We start from the raw sequence: 18,426 nt of genomic DNA, 5'->3' as shown, positions 1-18,426 counted from the left end.
TGTTCAATAATTATAATACTAACTTTGTGAATAGAGACATTCCTGTTACTTCAGGGATTCATTTGATTAATCAATTTTTATTCTCATCAACAGTGAAGATAAGGATATTTTGAACATTGTTTCATTAGATGTTCTCACAAACTGAGAAAAAGTTCAAGGCCTTTGTGCAAAGATCCTCGGATGATCGTGATGATTTACGATTCCTTAGAACGCAGGCTCCAAACTTTTTCGCCACAGCTCTCTTTTTGGACTGAAAAAATTCACGGAGCAAAATACATGAAGTGTCACAAGAGACAACTTGTTTAGATTGCTAGACATCTGACAAACATGGCAGAGAATCGGATGAACGTGGCTTACCAACTAGAAAAGTTTCTTCAGGTCGTGGACATAACAGTTTGCATACAATACTAGTGCATTACCCTTGCTCCAGCCTATTCCTTTACTTTTCTGGAAGTTGGTTCTCTCCAGAGTTGTGGAATAATACAGAGACAGGAACTCAGGATTCATACATCGAATCATTAATCTGTACCATCGTAACTGACATCTTTCACCAGTAATAATTCATCACATAATATGGAGGCCTTCTTAGTTATCTGTTAATTCTCCTTGTAACGAATATAAATATGATTATTCTAGTAAATAATTATAGGTAATTTTCATTAATTTAAGGCACCAATAAAAGCAAGCAGTAACCGGTTCTTTAATAATGACAATAAATGACAAGGTGCAAACTTTGTACGTTTCATTTTTATCTATTCAATAAATAAGAATGATATAGTGATCTAACTGTAACTATTTAAATATTAAAAATTGTTCTGAACATAAAACAATGAAAGAAGTAAAAAAGCAATAACGTCATAGAGCCGATCTATTCAGTTACATTATTTACTTTGAAGCTTCCTCTTATGATCTCTTTGGCTTTCAACTGTCATTCCAAAACACTTGAACTTTAAAGAGGAGATGAATTGGTTTTTATTTTATACAGAAGAGAGTTCTATTTTATCATTAATTAAAAATTGTATTTACATTAGTAAATTAATATGAAATTATCTTAAATGCATTTGTTGCCTTTTATTTATTTTGCTGTAACGAAAAGATTGATTTTGTAATTAATAGAGTGCTGATTTGTAAATGTATTTTAATTATTAAGAATAAGCGTTTTGAGAAACTATGGTTTTGGTAAAAGCTGGACCAGCAGAAATATTGAGATCTTCTCAAAAAGATGAATTGGCAATCGGAAAACTTCAAAAGCTATGTGAAGATGTTTCTTTAAGTTTACTTGGTAAAAATTGTCAAATGAATAATTTCTGATATATTAAGTTACTTCTTTAAGTACTGAAGTGATGTAAGTACATTATTGGCATCCATTCCTGTCCGTGTATATTCTGTTAATTCTTCAGTGCTGTTAGGCATCAATAAATCATTCAAATAATTTTATTTAGATTGAATGTGTCGGAGTAGACATAACAATGTATGTTGGACACTGTATTTAAACTATTCTGCAGATTATCTGTACCTCAAACAGCAAGTCATGTTTTCAGTACTGATTGTATGTTATGGTTAAATTATTTTGTATTTTTATAATGTGTATGAACTTAAACTTTTGATATAGACTTTTAATGATTGGCTCTATCAGATTTTATTCGTAAAACCATTAAACAAATTTAGACAGAAGTAGAGCTAATTTAAATTTTTGGGTGAATAAAACCTCTAGGAGTTTCTTAGAAAGGATGTTTTGTTTTTTTAGAACACAACTGTTAATCAATCAATATTAGGGTGTTTTTTAGTAAAGTATCCATGAAAATATGAATTAAGTATTTCGAAAAAAGAAAAAATTTCCTCATAAGTGTATGTCCCTTAATGCTTTGCTTAGAAGATTTTCATTGCTATAAATTATTTAGGCTGATACTCGCCCAATGTGTGTTACTAAACAGCCCCCCGTTATGCACTATATTTATTACTTTTGGTTACAATTGTGCTATGGAAGATATGAAAATAGATAGTGGTTGAGCAGGTGAATTTTTATACTTGGACTAAATGCTACTTCATACCCTTGGAAGCAGATTTACTATACCAAATTTTTTTGGTCGTTAAGAAAACATTTATTAAAGAAATTGAGGAGTATTTTATCAATAGTCAACATATTCACTTTTGAAAACTTATTAAATATTATGGGAGCCTCATGTTATGTAAGCTAAATATTTATTTCGACCTACCTGAAAAGCGATAATTTAATTTTGCCTTAAGTTAAATTTTGAATAAGTTTTAGATGTATAATTTTAATTTATCTAAAGACTATTCTTGAATAGTCAATACAAGACAAATTTTGAATAAGTTTTAGATGTATAATTTTAATTTATCTAAAGACTATTCTTTTGAGATATGGATGCCATAACTTATGATTAGACACTACTCAATCTTAGATAAATCTAGTTTAGAATTGGAGCTATTTAAATACAAAAAAAGGAGATTTTTCATTTGGTTATTTCATATTTTAGTATATTGATAAAATAGACAAAGCATTATTATTAGAATCTGTGTCATCAATGAATTTAATTTTAAATAATTTATGTTTGTGCAGCCAATTTTTACTGCTCTCTGTTTTTCAAGTTAGTTACTGAGGCAACATAAATATATATTATATTTTATAGATTAATTAAGTAATTGGTTCTTCTGTTTTTCACATGATTGTTGTATGTTAATCAGATGTGCTTGGTTCTCTTATTTTCATTCTTAACCAAAGCCATGCCAGTAAAACTAATCGCTAGTTATTTTTAAAAACGATGCTCTATTTTCTACTCTTATACTGTTTTAAGTTTACCTATTACTTGTAACAAATGTTTATACTATTGAAAAATATATAAACATTATTTATGAATTAATTTAAATATATTACTTATTAATTTATAGGCCCTCGGCTACTGATAAAATATAAGAAAGCTATTCAGGGAATCGGACAATTACTTTATTTTGGCAACACTACACTTTTGGGTTTTCAGACACTTGGTGAAGAATACACAGGAATTTTGCAAGTTGATGATACGTTTCAGTCTGTACCTTCAATATTGGTAAAGATTTTATTTTATTTAAAATTTGTTGCTAACCCATCGCACTAAAACATAGAGGATAATAACAAATTTTTTAATCATTTCAGTGATAATTTGTGTACCTTCTGTTTATCATTAGGACTTGCAATCATCTTGCTGATGCTCTAATGAGCATTTAACTTGATAGCCCATCTCATTCCTTAAACAGTTCTTAAAGTACAATTATTCCTTGTCACTAAATTTAACTTTTTTATCATTCTGCATTTTTACTTGGAACTTAAGATATTTGGATACCTGTTTGATTACCTTGAGATTTTCTTTTCATTTTGTAATTATCTGATATTTCAAAAAATATTATTACTTTTACTGGTGGAATATTATAATAAATAAAATAATTTTAAATTTACTTATTGGTGAGTTAATTTTAAAGCAGCGTATTTTATCTTTAATCATATTTGGGGTTTATCATTTAATTTTTTCTTCTTATTCTCTATCTTACTACTTTGTGCCATATTTCTAGTGTGGAGGGGCCTTGATCCAATGCTGCAATGTCTCATATTCCTTGCAGGTTGCTTTAGTTGTTGAAGTGATTTTCCCCTAATCCGTTGGATGTATTCTTGATAAAAAATCCTAGGCCTTCCGCTTGGCCTCTTGCCTGTGGGTCGTGCTTCCATTGCCTTTCTGGGTTCCTGTTTCTCACTTATTCATCAAACTTGAACTAACTAATGAAATTGTCATTTTTCTAGAGTAAATTTCAGTAAAGAAATTTTCAGCTCCTATCTAATCGTTTCATTTCTTACACAGTATCTTCTAATTTTTCCTGCAACTCTACATAAGAACTTCATCGTTGAGCTATTTAAGTAAGAACTGCTTGTTAAGCATGATTCAGCTCTTATTCCTGTAGGTAAAAGTAGGGAGGTTTACTGATTTGTAAACATCAGCTTACAGCTCGGTTTCGTACCCCCCATCTCGATGGCCAGCAATGCTGTTCCATATATTATAGTAGATTTGGTTGGCTCTGGCAATCCTATTTGCTATTCCAATTTATATTGTCCAGTCTATTTATTGTTGTGCCAGAGTAGTTACTGTTTTTGACCACTTCGAGAACCTATGCCTCTACAGTCCATCTCCACTGTCTCCTCATTATCGACAAAATCTGTACACAAATTGAAAAGAAGTTTTAAGGATTAGAGTCTGCTCCTTTTCTAATTGATAGAGGTGTCGAACTGCGGGATAGCCTGAGTACATTCTTATTTACTTTATTTATTGATGAAATCCATAAATTTGGTAATGAAAAGGTAAATGGAACATTAGTGTGATACTCAGCCAATCTCTCTTGTATGCAGATCATTCTCATTTATGATGCAAAAGAAAAACCATAGCAAGTTCTACTGGAATGGCTGAAGTAAACGAAAAGAAAAGTGATGATCATCAATCCTTCCAAGAGTAAGGTACTGGTCCTTTTCCGATATGAGAAGAAGACAGATCATTCAATCTTTAATTATAACATTTTATATTACCAGGATTGACACCCTATTATATAAAGTTTCTTATAATAATAGGAATATATACATAAAGTTTCATTTTTCAGACACGTATCTTAATGATTTTACTGCAGTGCTATGGTTCTGAATTGACAATTTTATTTATTAGTGAATTAGAAAAAAATATTAAGCAGAATCCAGAATTGTTAACAGAACAGAAAAACAAATTTTTGCGCTGGTTAGCTTTGATGAGAATTCTGCTTCCATCCGTCACACTTTTGCATAAAGCTATATTTTACTACAGTTGGGGAACTTATCATTTTTCTAAGAGAATAACTGGTGTTAATTATGTAAGTATTTTATTTTTTTTTTTTTAGATATCTTTATTCATTTTATGGATGTTTTCTTTGATTTATAATTTCATATATTTCTTTTAGGTTTTAATAAGATATTGGTTAAAAGATAGAAAATCGTTATTTGGATTTAGGATACTCGGCATTATTAGTGTAATTAACTTTATCCTTCATACTTGGCAGTCAATTTCCAATTACCGTAAAAAGGATCATGAATTGACTTCTAGCGATGAAATAGAAATATTTACCACATATGGCACAGTATCCACTAAGAAATGCATAATGTGCCTCAATAGGTTAAGAAATCCCACCGCAACGATGTGCGGCCACATTTATTGTTGGTCGTGTATTGCTGAATGGGCTCAAAATCAAGACAAATGCCCAGTTTGCAGAGAGACTATTCAACCTTCGAGGCTCATTCCTCTTCATAATTATGTGTGAAAGATAATGGTAATAATGTTTTATAACTATTATCTAATTTTGTTGGTTTATAAATTAAAATTGTTTATTTTTTTAAAAGTCATATTTTTATTCCGTTCTATTATGTGTAATTTTTATTATTGTAAGCTGTGAGACAACTGTCTTTAAACTCATAAATAACGACATAGTGAAAAATAATTGAATTTGCTGATAAGCTGTGAGGTAAGTTGAATAATTTTTATTATCTGAATGATTCAGAAAGGTTGTAAGTGCCTTGGTATGATTTTATGAATAAAAAAAATCCTGTACCACTATAACCCATGCAGGGCCAGGAGGTACCGTTACTAGACTAATGGTTGTGCTCGGAGAATCATGCTCTATGCGTGTGCAATGGTGAACACATTTTAGAGACCAGGTGTGTAGGAAGGTCTCCAACTCTTACTCACTTAACTACCCCACTTTTATGAATATTTTAATATTTTCAAAGACTAGCCTTAACACCTTGCATTTAGACCTTTATGGTATAAAGGCTACATAGTTTTTTTGATGGCTGGTCTAATGTAATGTTTAGCTGTCTCCCCTAGTTCCCCCCTAGGATAACCGTTATTATTATCAGTTATATTTTATGACCTTTGGAAAGTTACTCGTAAGGATACAGTGGGCTCTGGTTGTGTGAGAAACCTCTACCACTGATAATTACAATCCCGAAACTTTAGCATTGAGTACCTCTGCTAACCCGGGAGGGATGTACCCCTGAACATTTTGTTAATTTTGGGATATGTATATTTTCATTGTATTTCATCTGTTTTGTTTATACTTTTGTCTACCTTCCGTTTCCCTTTTAATTTTATTACCTCTTTTACCTCCCCTCTCATAATCAATTCAGTTTTACTCTGGCCTCCTCGCAACAATAAGACTGGGTGTTTCTTTCAATTTAGATTTTTCAGCCAATATCAAATTGCATTGAAAGTAATTGAAAAGATTTTTGTCATCATCACATCCAATTATATAAAAAAAATAGTACAAATTGTTTACCATGAGATAAATGCTCGCGGGGGGACACCTCTTAGGATACAAAATTTGGGGCACTTCTGCCAGGTTAATGAGAATTTTAAACCTTTGTGGTTGGTATTCGATTTCTAAGGTTTTTTTATGTTTACCTCTATTTGGATCAAGAATTTATTATTTTCTTCTAGGATACTTATTTAGTTAGACTTCAGTTCATCAAACGAATTATTATTTAATACTCTGTTATTGACTACATCTTCCAGTTTTCCTGCTTGTGTTATTACACAGTATCAAAAAATTTTGTTCTTTATAAAATTTCTAACGAAGCACATTCTTTTCAGGATTTGGTTGAGTGAAGATTAAAAATAAAGCTAATAAATAATATCTAATTCCTAACCAATTGTATAAAATAAAAATTAAGAAGACATCCATCTTAAAATATAAGGTGTGTTCCATAAACCACTTCTGACTGTCCAGAATTGTAAGGGTTTTTCGTTTGTAAGGTTTTTTTTCCCTCCCCGAATCTGTACTGCACATGCTCTATACAGTTCCAAACAGCTATTTTACTATAAAACAATATTTCTCATGTGTACACCAACAGCTCACATGTTTGCCCATTATTTACACAAGTACTCTACACTTTACTGTTGTGTAGGGGATAAAGTCCTACAAGAACTAGCTGTAAGTCTTTAAGATAAGAAGAAAAGGTATAGAAAGGAGGAAGGATCAAGAGAAGACAGAGTCAAATAAAAGTCTAATATAAATTTCCAAAAATAGCACTAGAATGCACTGGTCCACTATTTATATTATTACTCACTCCTTCCCAAGGAGGAGAAGTCCTGAAGGACTTTGTTCTACAATTTTGCGCTTAGTCAACTCTCTGGGCTACTAAACACCATCCAGAAATGCTATATAAAAGACGTTAGCTTTTAGTAGGTCAGAAGATTCTATTTTTATCTTTATTGAATCAAATACACATAGGAATATTACAATACATTAAATGGTTATTACATGTTTTGAAATGAAGTATACACAAGAAATAGAACATTTATTAATATACTGCGTTTACCTGATGACAGTAGTAGTTCAAATGTAAGCTAGTATGTCTGCCCATAGCGGTTAGAGATACTGTTATTATACTCTTGTTATAGTATATACCAGGGTATAGCCGTGTCCCTACAAGCTAATATTGTTCATAATTATGAGAGATAGCTGACCGTGGATGATGTACGAGGAGAAGATGGTTGGGGGTGTGTTCAAAATGAAACACAAATAAGTTGGTGCAACCTATTTAATTGTGCCAACGTTTCGGCTAGAGTTTCTAGCCTTCTTCAGGGCTAAGAACAGAACGAGATAACAACCACATTAAGTATAGAAAATAAAATATAAACAGAATGACATAAAATGAATAATTTTACAGAATAGAATTAATAAAATGAAGTCATGAGAGATGTGGGAAAATAAGGTGTCCTAATATTGTTCATTTTGTTCTGTGGAAAAAATGCCTACCCTAGTGGAATCCTGGATGGATGGTAACTAATTAGGGACTTCTTTGTAGGAAGTAGTATCATTCTTATAAATTAACCGAAAAGTGGGGAGATTTAAACTGCAAAAATAGCAGTGAAACGTTAAAAGAAATATGAGAGTGTGGATGATTGGGTGTGTTTAGCCAAAAACTTAGAATTTTCCTATCAGAAGCGGTGATGGTTCAAGTCTGGTCTGGACAAGTTAACTTATTTCTTGGGAGACTCTCCGAATAAATCTAGACTTCTTCCTCTAGCTACTATAGCTTAGTAAACTGCAGGATAACCCATTTTTCCAACCTCAAGTTAGAAGGACAGTAAACCTCAAGTAAAAAGAAATTATTTTATTAAAAATTACTTACGAATACTATTCAAAGAGGTTCATTTTCAAAATTGTTTAAGAAAATGGTAAATTTCAGGGAACACTTTTCAGACCTACGGTAAGTTGAAAAATCTGGAAAATAATTGTTGGTAAATCTTAGATTTTGCTCCCTCAGCCCTCTTCTGTCAGTTGCAGCAATACACATAGGCGTACCCAGTTAGAGGCAGCTGCTCCCCCCCTCCAGGAATGAAAAATTAAACTCTTTTTCAAGCCAATAATTGTAATAAATAAGAAAGCACTGCTATAATTATATATAATTTTCTTAAAATTTTGGTTTCATTCGCCTTTTTCATGCTGAAATATCACAATTGGAAAGACCATGGCTTGCCCCCCCTCCAGTTTTGATCCAGGGTATGCTCTTGGAAATACCCCTGACCCCTGTATAAAATTATCTATCAGTAGGCGCTACAACCCTGCAATGGGTCCTACCTCTATGAGTCTCCGCCATTTGGCTCTTCTTGGACAATGGATTTCTTCTTCCACGACTTTTAGGCATTTCGTCAGGACTCATCCATGCAACATGTCTTGCCCATCCAGGCATCCCGGCTTAATAAAGGTTCTTCATATAACAAGGTTCATAATATCTATATCCTGGAGCAGCTCATAGAGTTCCTTATTTCTTCTTCTCCAGCCTTCCTCATCCCTTACCAGCCCATAGATTCTTCTTGAAGACCAACAGATTATTTCTATCCTGTGTGGATAGAGTCCATGTCTGGGAGGGTATGTTAGAACAGACTAATCAGAGTTTTATAAGAATGGACCTTTTGTTTTCCTGCTAATGAGCTTGCTCCAGAACTGTTTTAACAGATTAAAATAACATCGGTTAGCCGCTGTGATTCTTCCCTTTATTTAAGTGTAAACGTTATTTGTTGCTGTGACCTGAGATCCAAGGTAAGGAAACTCCTCCACTCTCTCAAAAATACAGCTTCCTATGACAACCTGTCTCTTCTGGGATCTGGCTCCTCCGGTGTACATGTATTAAGTTTTGTTTTCATTAATAGCCAGACTCATGTGTGAGGCAGCTTGCTGCAGGCTCAAGAAAGACTCAGGAGGCACAGTAAAATATCGTGCCACTATATCAAGATCTTCCATAAACGATCTGTTGAATATGGTGCCATTATTCTGGATACCTGATTCACTAATTTTTCCAGGATCAAATTAAACAGTAGGCACGCTAGAGCACCTCCTTGCCTTAGTCCTTTATTTGAGCCAAATTCAGAAGAGTGTTCGGACTTTATGCAGACCCTGCACCTAACATCCCCCTTTTCATTTTTATAAGGCGTATAACTTTTGAAGGAACCTTCATTTCTCTGAGTGCCTCCTATAACATAGGGCGCTTGAAACTGTCATACGCGTTCCTGAAATCTACGAACAAGTATATAAAATTGCTGTGGATAAAGTTTGAAAAGTAAACTCATACAGTAAGGAAGATTATTGAAGTACACCATCAGAAAAATTGAGGGTAGATTAGACAAATAAGTATATATGAAATAGAATTAGAAAAACTTCGTATGTACTTTTATGTTCGGTTTGATTACAAGTGTTATCCTATTAAAAATTGTTTATATTCTAATTATTATTTATTAATATGTTTTCTTCCTTTTAAAATAAAATAAATTAAATTAAAATTAACGTTATATTTTACTGTTGGCTACATTGTTAAAGTTATCACGAATTCAACCGTACCATGTTATAGTGAGCGTAAACCCAAGAATTACCTTCTCCATTTAGTTGTCACTGATAAACAATTCTGATTCCGTTTTAACTTTATAATTATGGGCATTTATGGAGTTTACATAGTTTCTAAATCGGGAGGATTAATTTTTAATCATGACCACAACGTTCCTGAAGTCATAAATGAGCACAGTTTTACCTATCCTATCGACCTTAAATTGGTCGTTGAAAATAAAAAAATTGTCGTATCCTTCGGTCAGAAGGATGGTATAACAGGTAAATTTTATTATGAATTATATGAGGCCTTAAATATTCTGATACTAATGGTGCCTAATTTAATTTAGAACAAGAACTCTTTAGTACTTGTGAGAGTTGTTTTCTTCAAATAATTACTGTATAAACTATTCTAATTGAAATAACCATGAAACTGTCAAATGCTGGTACTTCATTAGATTCCATAAATAATATTTAGTTGATCTCAAGATGAAGGTAGAGAATCAATTGAATAAATTATGATGTAAATGTTTATTCAACTTTTATTTTTAAATAGATTAGTTGATTTGTAGACATATACAAGGGCAGTAGTGTTAAGATATAGCAAATCTGAGATCTTGATAACACCCATATTGAATTCATACATACCTTAATTCTGAATACTATTTAAACTTGTCTACAAGATCAGACATATTATAATCCTCCCACTTACTTCTTGGTTTATTTTTTTAAAATTTACTAACCTATTAACTTTAATGCTAACCTATTAGTAATTCAAACTAACAACTCGCCAATTTTAATCAGTACTATGCTGTTAGTTCAGTGAGGTTTGACAGGTGTAAGTGCAATTTACACTTGGTCCTTTGGTTACTAAAACCTACTACCTTATTTGTGTTTTTATAATACAATGTAATCCATATAACTGGGATCTCGAGGGTCCTTGGATGTTCTTTACCACTTAAAGTGGCTTTTCATTTACCCTGTTTTCAAATAGGCAGATTTTAAATGACAGTTTTATTATTTATATAATATCTGTTTTTTTGGTTTCTAAATAATGTTGAGCAAAGTGCATATTATAACATTATGAGAATATTGAAACTGCATACAGTAATATTTAAGTGAAGATTTAAAGACAAAAATAATATAGATATGAAAATCAACCAAATAAATACATGTCAAAAATAGGAAATTATTTTAAATTGAAGTAATATAATAAATATTAAATAAAGGTATACACGAGTAATTTAATATGTAAGTAGAATAATAAAATTAAACCATAGCTTAGAGCTACAGCAATAAAAACAATTTATGAGCTATAAAGCAATGGCTACACATTTATACCAATGGGTCTGCGTCCGATATTAACAAGGGAGCTGGAGCTGGTGTATACTGAAGCAAATTTCAACTTTCATTTCCCATTGGAGATGGATGTGACAATTATGATGGAGAAATGCAGGCTATTTGCTTTGTGATGGAAGTTACTATTGAAAGTGATGACAACACTGTAATCTTCAGTGACTCTCAAGCCATTATACAAAAATTATCAACACCAAGTATTGTAGTCATCCCAGAGAAAGCCAGAAACATGGCTACTATTATAAAGAAAAAAGGAAGGATTATAGCTCTGCCATATTGATATATATATATGACAAGCTGGTTAAGCTCGGTTGTGCAGAGAACCACTTTCCTACAGAAGAGTGAAATCAATTATAAGTTCTTATTGTGAGGACAGGACAAGCGCTAGACACAAAGTTCAAGCGGAAGGAAAGAAGTGAGAGAGCCTACTGCATAAGGATAAACAAATCCCTGGCAATCTTAGCACAGCTGAGGTAGTGGTTTTTCGCGTAATAACAGGATATTATTTGTTCCAAAAACACCGAATAGGCATCGAATCGAATAGGCATTGTGGATTCACCAAAATGTGCTCTATGCAACATGGGAGACATAGATGTAGACCATCTTTTAACGTGTATTGGTCTGGAAGATATTTTAGTTTTTTGACCACATTATAGTAATAGAGATTTCTCCCATATCCAGAGCCCACTTAATCTGGTTACACTGTAGTTTGTAAATCCACCATCAAAAATTTTATTGTTCACAAGGAACTTAAGATTTATATAGTTTTATTTTTCAGTTGGCCACGTGCTCATAGCAGTCAATGGTATTCCAGTTACTGGTGTACAAATGGATGACGGAAGGGATGCCTTAGAGGTTATTAACAATCCTGGAAATTATCCGTTGAATTTGAAGTTTAGCCGACCTAGAGTAACCACGAACGAGAAAATATTCTTGGCCAGTATGTTTTATCCATTATTTGCTTTGGCAAGTCAACTTAGCCCTGAACCGAGGAGTTCCGGAATTGAAGTGTTGGAGGCTGATACTTTTAAATTACAGTGTTTTCAAACGCTAACAGGTAAACATCTAAATAATATTGAACTGATAATGTCATAATTTATTATATTATTTTATTCTTGGTGTTGAGAATTTTGCTCTATTACATTTTGATTATTATTTTTTCCATAATTAAAATTAATTTATTTTATTTTTGGTATATTTTTTGCAATGCCATCCTAATTATTATTCAGACATCATTTTCCATTTTTCATGTTTTTATTCAAAACCAGAGCGGCCTGGTGGCCCTTACATGGTTAATATGACAGTTACATTCTTTCTTTTTTTTTTAACAATTGATTATGGAGGGGATATAGTCTCATACAAAAGACACCCCTAACTATTTGCAATGTTATAAATATTAAACAATTATGAATAATTACGTTCATTGATATAAAATATATATTTAAATTAAAAAATAAAATAAAGTAAATAACTGACTTCTAATGTGAAAAAAAAAAAAAAGTTACTTTGAGAAAAAAACAAAGAAAAAAAAATTAATAAAGTGGCAGTAATGACAATAATAGAATTGATAAATATAGAATTTATAACAGGATCTCCTGCAGCAGCCTGGGCTTCAGTCTTCGAAATAAGATTAGGTTTCCCAAGTTGTAATGCTCTTTTAACTGTCCGTTACTGGGAGTGGAATTTTATGAACCACTTTTTGATCTAGTCTTCTATTGATTCTGTTCTAGTTCCCGAAGCAATATTATCAGGCCTCTAATTAACACTATTGATGTTCAAATTTAATTTTATATTGTAAAAGATTACAATCTTTTCAAAATAAAGTCGTAAGAATTGCAGTGGATGATCCTTGGTTTGTAAGAAACAGCCAATTACATCGGGGATTACAAATAGAGACAATAGAGAATTACATCAAAAAAAGGTTCACAAAATTCCTCTCCCAGTTACTTAGAGTTGAAACAGCCACAGTGATTTGAGGAGTCCAGAAGTGGATCTCGACCGAGAGCAAAGTCATCGGGAAGTTTCACTTTGGCTTCTAGAAACCACGTGATAACACTATACTGAGCAGATCTGCACTAAATCAATGTACAGTCAATGTTCTGTTGTGCCACCATCTGACACACAGATAGTGGTACTAGCTTATCTAAGAATGAAAGGAAGTAGACTGTGGAAAGAGACGGGAGAAGTTACTGGTCATGCGACAATAGCTAAAGTGGAAAGCAAGTTACCAGTACTACAATACCACTCACCATTACTAGATAGAACACCCTTCCTGGACACCAAAATTAGTTACCTATATCCAAGGATAGAGGATTGGGTACAGTGGTGGGTAAATTTAGTAGAAACCCCAGAAGATTATCTGCCCTGTTTCACTGATGGATCAAGAAAGGATTTACAGGGACTAATGGGCTGGGGTTTATATAGAAGACTTAGGCATAGAATTAAGCTTCCCACTCGACTGTCTTTCAGGCAGAAGTGTTTGCCATCTTGTTGGCTGGTACATGCCCTGAAGTCACCAGCTGTGAAAGGACAGGCACCACCATTTTGTCAGATAGTCTGTCTGCCTTTCAAGCCTTTGAGTCACCTAAGGTCACCTCTACATTGGTGAGAATGTGTAAACAAGCCTTAGATTCATTAGCGAGCATAAAGAAGCTTAAGTTAGTGTGGTTCCTAGGATATAAGGGAATCACGGGTAATGAGAAAGCTGATCAGCTTGCTAGAATCGAGGCTAAGCACCCTCCTATAGGACCAGAACCATTCCTAGGCATTTCTAAAACTAAGTGGCTGCTAGGCCTAAACAGAAATTAACTCCGATTGTTAATAGGAGTTCTTACAGATCATCACAGACTTAAAAGACATCTCAAGATTTGTGGAGTAGTTCACGATGAAACCTGCTGGTATGTGGACAGGCCCCGGAAACTTACATTACTTAGCAGATTGTGGCCGGTATGTATCACTAAGATGTAGGCTTTTAGGCTCTGATAGAATCGTAGAAAATGAGGCCTCCTCTATAGATTGAGCGTTCATTTTAAATTTCATTAGAAAGACAAAACGGTTCGATATAGAGAAATAAGAAATATAGATGAGCCATTCCATTGGTCTGCATTGGGGATGGCAAAAAGGACCAATAGGCCCACTTGCCTGACTTGTTCCCCCCACCATTACCAGTACCAGTACCTAGAGTTAAGGGAGCAGTGACCTACAACTTTGGAACTTCAACCACATCCCGAAGACTAAAGCCTAGGCTGCTGCAGGACATTCTTTCGTAAATTCTATATTTATCAGTTCTGTTATTGTCACTATAAAATTTTATTTTATCTTAGTTTCTTTTCTTTTTTCTCTTCATCTTTTTCTTAGATTCACTTTCTTTTTTTTCCATTAGGGGTCAATTATTTATTTTGCCAAATCCATAAACGTCATTGTTTTTGTAATTTACTTTACTTTTATCTTTTATTGAGAATTATTATTTTAATCTATTTATTTTATCTTAATTTTTTTTTTGTATTTATTATATTGTGTATAGTTAGGGATTTCTTTTGTATGAGACTATACCCCCCTCCTAATCAATTGTTAAAAAAAAAAATGTACCTCTTAACAACCATGTAAGGCACATCAGGCAGATCTGGTTACAATGATCAGTTGATAATTTTCATGTTTTTTTATTTGTGTTTCTGCCCTCTACAGGCTGAATTTTAAAGCTGTTGTGAATATCGGGAGAACTATAAAATTAATTTTAATATTATGTTGTGATGGAATGAACTAACTTATTTTTGTAATATTTTTCTGTAGTAAAGTATTGCTATCTTGCTTATTCCCTTGTTTCAGGCGTTAAGTTTATGATTATCGCGGATCCAGGTCATACAGGATTAGACTCATTGTTGAAGAATATTTACGAGCTTTATGCCGATTACGCATTAAAAAATCCCTTTTACTCCCTCGACATGCCGATTCGTTGTGAACTGTTCGAGAGCAATCTACAGCTGCTGCTCGAGCAAGCGGAAAAGTCCAATGTTACCAACGTTTGATTTGTGATTGTTATTTCCTTACTGGATAATCTGTATATAATAGGAAATCTATGAACTGTAAGGATGTGCTCTGTGGATTGAAAGTGCAAATATTGTGGTGTCATTTTTTGTATTTATTTAATCTTTCAAGCAATGTTTGTGTTATCAACCATTAATCCATTCCTTTATGATAATTTGTGATTAAATTATTTGTTTATATTGTATATAAAAATATATTATTTTATATATAACTCAATTGTATATTATTTTTTTTTTTTTTTTTATAATTCTTTTTATGAGATATGAGATTTTATTTTTAAAATATCATTTATTCTTAAAATAAATAGATACATTTTTATTTTTGTAAGTGTTTATTTTTTACTACCAAAGTTTTCTTATTTGGATTATTTCTTAATCTAGTTGTCCGTCAAGCCTCCATAAAAGAAACAAAAATTTATTAAAATTAAAAAAATAAAAAACATTTGAGTCAATGTACACAGGATTACTCTTATGAACTACTTTGATAGTTCCTATTTCTTGAATGTGACTCCACTCAAGATATAGTTTCATATTAGCGTTGACACACTTTGAAGTGTTTTTAAGTGTTGGGGTACTCTTTATACCCTGTGTTTCTTGGCTTAAAACTAATTTACATGTCTTTTTTATCCAATTCTACCATTATGCTATTGGTCCACTACTTTCTTTCTTACTCACCACTACTTTCTTTCACCACACTGAAGGTGGTGTTGTTGTTTGGAAGAGAGGGTTGGTCTGAAATTGGATGGAGAGATCAAAGAATTTGATATGTCTTTGCCTGATGAACTCAAAGACTGTTGGGAGATCCAAGCGTGATTGGAGATCCGTAGACTTCTTCTTCCATGCCGTTGTTTGCACCATCTTCCTGAAGATCAAATCTTCAATGAAATCCCTGAAGAAGTCGCTTTGTGTCATCAAAGAGATATGTGAACATTGGTGCTCCTTAGTGTGGCGCCAGGCTCTGAAAATTCTTATATACCTAAACTTTCAGGCGAAGTGAGAGAGCTGATGATGTATATCTCATAAAATTTGGATTTTTTTGGTTTCTAACCTTTTTTTGAGCTGCTCAACCACTTTTCAAGTTTGATTCCTCTATTATTCAATATCAACTACGGGATTTGTTTTGAAAATCACAAGAAATTAGTTAAATATGTTCATATATAGATTACTTTTTTAGAGTATTTATTTTCATTTTTAAAATGTAACATGTGTAATGTGTTTTTAAAAGTACATATTTTTAAACTGCCTGTGATTTATATATTTCTAAAAAATCTTGTTATTTTTTAAGAATCACTTTTTTTATATTAATTCCTAATATCAATTATTATAATCAATGACATAATAAATTATATAATTTGAAAGGGTATATTTGCTGTCAGTTGATGTTACTTTTTTACAAGATGCTTCTTCTTTTCCTTTCTCTTTTGTTCCTTTCAGTGTTGAGAGGCCTCAGTCCAAGCTTCCCAAACCTCCTAGTCACTTGCCAACACTTTCATGGACTCCAGCCACTAGGAGGGAAGAAAGGACCTCTTCCCTCCTAGTTGAGTAATACAATCCAACTATGACATCCTTCGCCTGCCTCTCGGTCTTCTCCCTGTTGGTCGTTCATCGTGGAACTTGCATTGTTTAACGTTTTTGCTCATTTGGCATACATGGTCAAACTACTATAATTATTTTTTCTCAAAGATCTTAGTTTGGGGTTTAACTACTAAATCCTCTGGTTGTATCATTTCTTATGAGATAAAATAAGTTCACCCGGCTACTGGTCTACTGTGGTGACTCTGCTTAAAATCCTGAAGAACCTAGCTATCACTTCCATGTAATATGATGGGAAGGTACATTGTGTTACATGATGCTACTATATCCAAAGTAGTTATTATAAGAAATTTTATGTACAGAAAAAAAATAGAAAAAAGTTTATTAGTGACACTCGACAATAACAGTAGAAAAAAAAATGTTTACAAGTAACTACATTAATTTTTTTTTATATCTTTGATGAAATTTACAACTCTATATTATATAATGCATTCAGTAAATTTAATCTTAGTTAAAATGGAGTGTTACAGGCTTGTAGAGAAACTACCCATTGATTACACTCCAATGAGATTTAGTAGCAGATCTTGCGGCCAACTTCATTTCAGGGGCCTGAAGGATTGTCAGAAATGGAAGAGGATGAAAGGTTAAAAACTATGGAGTTTATAATGAAAGGAGTGTTATCTCGTTCGGGCTAGATTGGTTACATAGGGAACATTATGGTCTTTATGTATGATTTTATTTGTGACAAAGTAAGGAGCATTGAGGATTTTACGAAGGATTTTGGATTGGATATGAGAGGAATTTGAACATTAGTTGTAAGCTTAAAATAAACATATATAGTAAATAGTATTTTCTCTGAATCATATAGATATCCAGAATTTCAAGAAAGTGGTTTATAAGATCTTATATTTTTCGAAATCTTCATTTTTATGATTTTATAGGCAATCTAAATGAAACAGATCGGATCAAACTTATCTACTTCACTTAACAATACTGGTAAAGCTGGTGGATTAGCACATAATGTGAAGTAAAACCACTTGATGGTATTTCCTCCCACTTAGGAAAATAAACTTAAATCTTTCAGACTGAGGTTTTAGTGATGTAGAGGATTGGTGAGACTCCAAATTTATGGATGAAGATTCTGCTTAAGGATTCGATAGGGGAGTGGAATGGACAGAGGGTAGCAAGCCAGAAGGCCACTACTTTGAGAAAATTCTTCTCCACTGTCCTATCTAGATTCACAAATCCTAACTGGTTGCGGAGGATTCCTGCTGGAAGAACATCATACAACATGTTGGAAAGAACATCGACCCCGGTGCCTTACGTGCAGAGTTCCTGAAATGAGCCAGGCAGTCAATAAAGACCGGGATTATGGCCCTCGCCGAGTCAGACTTCACCTATCCGATGAAGGAAGAAGGAGAATTATCCCTTCTTAAGAGATTTAAGGGGCTTGACCGCCCGACATCGAGGAGCCACGGGAATAGGGAAGGTTGAATCGTACTGACACTAGGAAGCCTGGTGAGCTGCAGGAGGCACTCGGACGGATGCGGACCAGGAAGGCTGGACGTACCGGACGGATGCAGAAGACAAGGTGCAGCTCCATCAGGCG

General features: G+C 33.1%; 2 protein-coding genes across 2 annotated transcripts; both read left to right on the top strand.

Annotated features, from left to right (window-relative positions):
* The first annotated feature begins 24 nt into the window (after positions 1-24).
* Pex10 (peroxin 10) lies at positions 25-5,407 on the top strand. The gene is made up of 4 exons (XM_014421477.2): positions 25-1,282; positions 2,911-3,068; positions 4,639-4,881; positions 4,969-5,407. The coding sequence occupies exons 1-4, from the start codon at positions 1,171-1,173 to the stop codon at positions 5,323-5,325; spliced, it is 870 nt and encodes a 289-aa protein (XP_014276963.1). The 5' UTR covers positions 25-1,170; the 3' UTR covers positions 5,326-5,407.
* A 4,513-nt stretch (positions 5,408-9,920) lies between these two features.
* Trs23 (trafficking protein particle complex subunit 4-like protein Trs23) lies at positions 9,921-15,608 on the top strand. Its single transcript, XM_014421212.2, has 3 exons — positions 9,921-10,167; positions 12,020-12,298; positions 15,067-15,608. The coding sequence occupies exons 1-3, from the start codon at positions 9,993-9,995 to the stop codon at positions 15,264-15,266; spliced, it is 654 nt and encodes a 217-aa protein (XP_014276698.1). The 5' UTR covers positions 9,921-9,992; the 3' UTR covers positions 15,267-15,608.
* The last annotated feature ends 2,818 nt before the right edge of the window (positions 15,609-18,426 follow it).

The sequence above is a fragment of the Halyomorpha halys genome, unplaced genomic scaffold, assembly GCF_000696795.3.
Source record: "Halyomorpha halys isolate HHAL.00 unplaced genomic scaffold, Hhal_1.1 Scaffold19.1, whole genome shotgun sequence".
Taxonomy (NCBI): Eukaryota; Metazoa; Arthropoda; class Insecta; order Hemiptera; family Pentatomidae; genus Halyomorpha; species Halyomorpha halys.
This window is presented reverse-complemented; position numbering and strand designations above follow the sequence as displayed.